A 4,730-nucleotide genomic window follows, 5' to 3' on the forward strand; every position below is an offset into this window, starting at 1 on the left:
CTAAGGCCTTGTACAATGCTAGGTTCTTAGGAAGATGCTTACAAAAATAAAACGGATTTTTCTGAAGTATCGGTGCCTATTTTTACAGGTGAGGCGTCTAATTAAGCACCTACGCTATACAATTAAGCATCGGTTCTTAAGAAAAAGATGGTTTATAAGTACCTCTCCTAAGCACCTTGCAGTGTACATGGCCTAATACAACTCCCAAACTCTACTACCATTGTTTCAGTTGCTACTTCACGCACCTTCTGAGATTTCTGCCAACTTCTGAGATTTAATCCACTTTCCGCTGTTACAACTTACAACCATAAGATCCATACATGAAATTTATTACGCTTCCCGTTTGATTTATTCCACTTGATCCGTGCCATGCATATGCATACATGTGTGCGTACAGCGCAACAATGCGGCATCTGAGCATCATGCATGTGCTACTACGTACAGTAGCTTTTAATTACTCAACAGCACGAGTGCTGGCTGGGAGCGTCCCGTTCTTTCCATGGAAGTTGATGCGGTTGTCGCCGCAGTCGACGAACTCGTAGTTGACGATGAGGTGGCCCCTCTGGTACCCCATGCCGTCGGTGTCGATCTTGACGAACACCGTGTCCCAGTCGAGGTCCAGCCCGCCGTTGGCGCACTGGTCCACGATCCTCGCCGTGATCTGCGCCCCCGTGCCCGTGTTGGTCACCCGGATGCACCGCCCGCAGGACGCCTGGCCGCGGGGGCCGGCGGGGCCGCAGAAGGCCGTCCAGCCGTACTTGGACCGCCACGAGAACGGCTTGCCGGCGTCCCAGGTGGAGCAGTAGGCGCTCACGGCACCCAGGTCCCAGCCGTTCTGAGCCGGGCTGTAGTAGTGGTAGGTCGCCCGGACGTTGCTCGCCTGCTGCGCCGCGGCGGCCGCGGCACCGGCGGACAGGAGCGCCACCACCAGCGCGAGGCGTGCGGCCATTTGATCGTCGTTGACGTAGCAGAGGAGGATGATCGTGCTACAGAGGAGGAGTAACTAGCAGCTGCTGACACTGGAATGGGGATCGCTCTTCGCCGCTACCATTATTTTATAGAGGTAGAATGGAACGCGGCGCGTCAGATATGGTACGGTTATGGTAGACTTTTCTTCTCTCCACAGCTTCTACGAATTTTCCACAAACTGGAAATCAATTGCATGAACAGCTCACAAGGACGTAAATATGACTTTAAGAGCTGCAGCATACGTGTCCTGCTACCTAGCTGAACATAGCGAAATTGTTGCAAGTGTGTGTGCAGTGGCTGCCTATGTAATCATGTCAGCATGTCACTTTCCACAAATTGGTGCGGCTGCAATTGCAAACACGTATGTGAACGCTTGAAGAAAGATATAATTTTGAGTGAAATTGGAAATTTTAGGTAGGGTAGCTCGATTTATTGGTATGAGAAGCTGTCACCAATTTTACTGAGACATTTACAATACCGAGTGCTAGAACAAGTCCAATGATAAACCATGAAAAGTAAACCATGAGTCGCATCTCCGTAATCTTTCCTATTTATAAAGATTGGAGTTGATGATGAGTTCACATGTGGGTCCAATATTCTTTCTAAATAAACAAATACGAGCATCCCCGCATGTGGAACTAGCAATTTTCCAAAAGAGATATAAACAAATATACTTTACTCACATGTGGGATCTATCATTAAATAAATAAATACACTACTTTCATGTGAGACCAACTTTTTTGCAGAAGGCATAAATAACAAACACAAAATTGTGACTTCAACTCAAAATCGATCTTGGTTTTTGTTTCCCTTCCCAACTACTATGGTCATTTAAAATTCTCTGGCATTGCATGCCCCTCACCGTATTTTTGCTATCTTTACTAATCATAAATTGTGCAACGGACACAAGGACACTAATGTTATTGGACCACCTACTACGCCAATGGCTTCGTGGCAACACAGGGGCATCGTGCTAGTTTTACTTAAATATACCACAACATCTAGACTACATTAATTATACATCTCACAGCCATAGAATTTCCATAACCACATGTAAATAGAACATAACCCATGGGTCTTTGTGACTAAACTTTTGTAGATTTTAAGCAATTAAATGTGTTTTATTAAAGAGAATACATATTAATATCAAGAGGTAAGCGGTTAAATATAACGTGAAAATGATGCAGTGGTAGAATGAGTTATGTGGAAACAATTTGTCAACAACATACGTGTCCTGCTACCTAGCTGGAAAATTTAGCAAAATTGTTACAAGTGTGGATGGATGCCTATGTAATCATGTCAGCGTGTCACTTTCTACAAATTTGTGCCGCTGCAATTGCAAACATGTGGTCGAAAGCTAGAGGGAAGATATATCTTTGCGCATAACTGAAGTTTTAGATAAGATAGCTCGATTTATTGTTATGAGATAGAGTTCTCACAAATTCATTGAGATACCGACAACGCCAACCGCCTAGAACAAGTCCAACAAAAAAATCCGTGAAAAGTAAACGAAACCTCACATCTTGATAATTTCACTCAATATATATCACAACAATTAGATTACAATTAATTATATATGTAGATGCTTCCGCTGTAATTTTTTGTATACACAAACTTCACATCAGAAAATCCGAAGGGCAAGCATCCATGCGGCCACCCATGTGCTTTACGATTGGTGCACTAGGTAGTTTATGTCATTAGCCCTTAATCGCTGCACTGGGGTCCATGCATGCAGCTCTGCGGGTCCATGCATGACAGCTTTTGGCAGAGCTGCATGCGCCACCCACCCCCACCTCTCATGTGTTTTCATTTTATCTCAAAATTTGAATTTATTATATCTTCTGAACCAAAAGTCTAAATTAAGTTTCATTTGAATATTCGTGTTTATCGCAACAAGTCCTTTTGAACAAGACTAATTTTGAATACATTTAAACATCTTTTTAAAAATTTACCAAGTTTCAAATAGTAGAACATGAGAATCATCATAAGTTTCGACAAGTTACACTTGTTAGGGGCATACGGTTTAGGACTTCCGGCTTAGGGCTTAGGGTTTCAGTTTTAGTCTTTGAAACTTGCTAAATTTATCATTCATTCTATCAAGTTTTAGTAGTTGAAACTCACTTAAGTTTTAGAATTTATCAAAACATATTCAAAAGGGGCTTGTTTCAAAGCTCTCGACACAAGGGACATGAATATGCAAACGAAATATAAATTGAACTTTTGATTCAAAAGATGTAATAGATTCAAATTTACAAGTACAAATGAAAAGCATTGGAGGTGGGATGGATGGGGCATGTGGCCTATGCCAAAACTTGTACCAAAAAGTTGCATGAGTAACTAAGCTCAAAGCATAAACCACTTTTCGGATCTTGATGCAATCATGTGGCTACATGCACTCGTCTCCCGTCCCTGCGTGCCACAAATCGTCTTCAACTTTACATTGTAAGATCTAAACCCTTACCCCCTGACCCGTCTCCCTCGTGGCCTCTTAAGCGACACAAGCAGACCCTTGATCGAGTTGCCAGGCCAATTCCTTGCCTCCCCTTCTCCCATCACTGTCATCGGAGGAAGTCGTTGGGCTAAGCCCACGCGGTGGATGGCAGCAGTAGGTGCTCGCGGTGGGGAAGGCAAGCCCCCTCCTGCGCGGTGCAGCAACTTCCGATGGTGCAATGGTTCCCTTGTTTGTGTCTCCAGCAGGTGGAAGACGCAACAAGGTCGGCGGCAGGCTCTGGTGCTCCTGCCCCGTAGCTCATCCCCGGTGATTCGGGGCGGGTGCCCCCATTCTGGCTCTCTGGAGGTTCGTTCCCACGAGCTAGCTGTTTGCTGACATTTGGTGGCTGCAGCGCCGGCGGGACTAGATATTGTTGGTTCGACCAGATCCAGCTCATTGTTATCTGTTGGTGACGATGTTGGTGGCTTCTGCATAGATATGGCTTTATGTCATGATGAAGGTGCGTTGATCGTCATGTTTGCGGGTAGGTGGCGCATTCGGGGCATCGGTTGTTTAGTCTGTAAGAAGTGTTTACCATGCAAATGACCAAACTATGAGCAAAAATATGTCTAGTCAAAACTAGCAACGTAGCCCTTGCAAATGCAGGTGCATCACCTTTTATTTGGTAAGAAGTGTTTGAGTTGTGTTTCCTTAGGTCCGAAGTGCAATTGCTCTTTCTCCCGACCAATGGAAGTGTCTTTTATACAAGCATAGTTTCTGTAAAGCAAGTCTAGATAGTTGTCGCATAGTTGTGTGGCATCATCGATCGTTACGTTAAATTGCACTAGATTAGCGGCTAGCAGGAGATCGGAGATGGTCAGTTTTGGTTTTTGTAGAAGGCCGAGGCTACACGATAAAATTGTCTAACTATGATCATCCATAGAAAAGCAAAAAATTAGAAACAAATCCTAGGGTAATCGACATCATCTTCCTCCTATACTTGACGACATTGAACCGTGAGAAATCTCAATAACATTGATAACCCACAACTATAGGGGATCGCAACAGTTTTCGAGGGTAGAGTATTCAACCCAAATTTATTGATTCGACACGAGGGGAGCCAAAGAATATTCGCGAGTATTAACAGTTGAGTTGTCAATTCAACCACACATGTAAGACTTAATATCTGCAGCAAAAGTTTTAGTAGCAAAGTAGTATGGAAATAACGGTAACGGTGGTAACAGTAGAAGTAGCAATTTTGTAGTGATTGTAACAGCAGTATGGTGAAAGTAACTTAGCAAAGATCAATACGTGAAAAGCTCGTAGGCAT

The 4,730-nt window shown here is 43.8% G+C and overlaps 1 protein-coding gene across 1 annotated transcript; it reads right to left on the reverse strand.

The window, feature by feature from the left end:
- Positions 1–249: 249 nt before the first annotated feature.
- LOC119366324 (barwin-like) lies at positions 250–1,017 on the reverse strand. The gene has a single exon (XM_037632046.1). The coding sequence runs from the start codon at positions 947–949 to the stop codon at positions 455–457; it is 495 nt and encodes a 164-aa protein (XP_037487943.1). The 5' UTR covers positions 950–1,017; the 3' UTR covers positions 250–454.
- Between the last annotated feature and the right edge of the window lie 3,713 nt (positions 1,018–4,730).

The sequence above is a fragment of the Triticum dicoccoides genome, chromosome 2B, assembly GCF_002162155.2.
Source record: "Triticum dicoccoides isolate Atlit2015 ecotype Zavitan chromosome 2B, WEW_v2.0, whole genome shotgun sequence".
NCBI lineage: Eukaryota > Viridiplantae > Streptophyta > Magnoliopsida > Poales > Poaceae > Triticum > Triticum dicoccoides.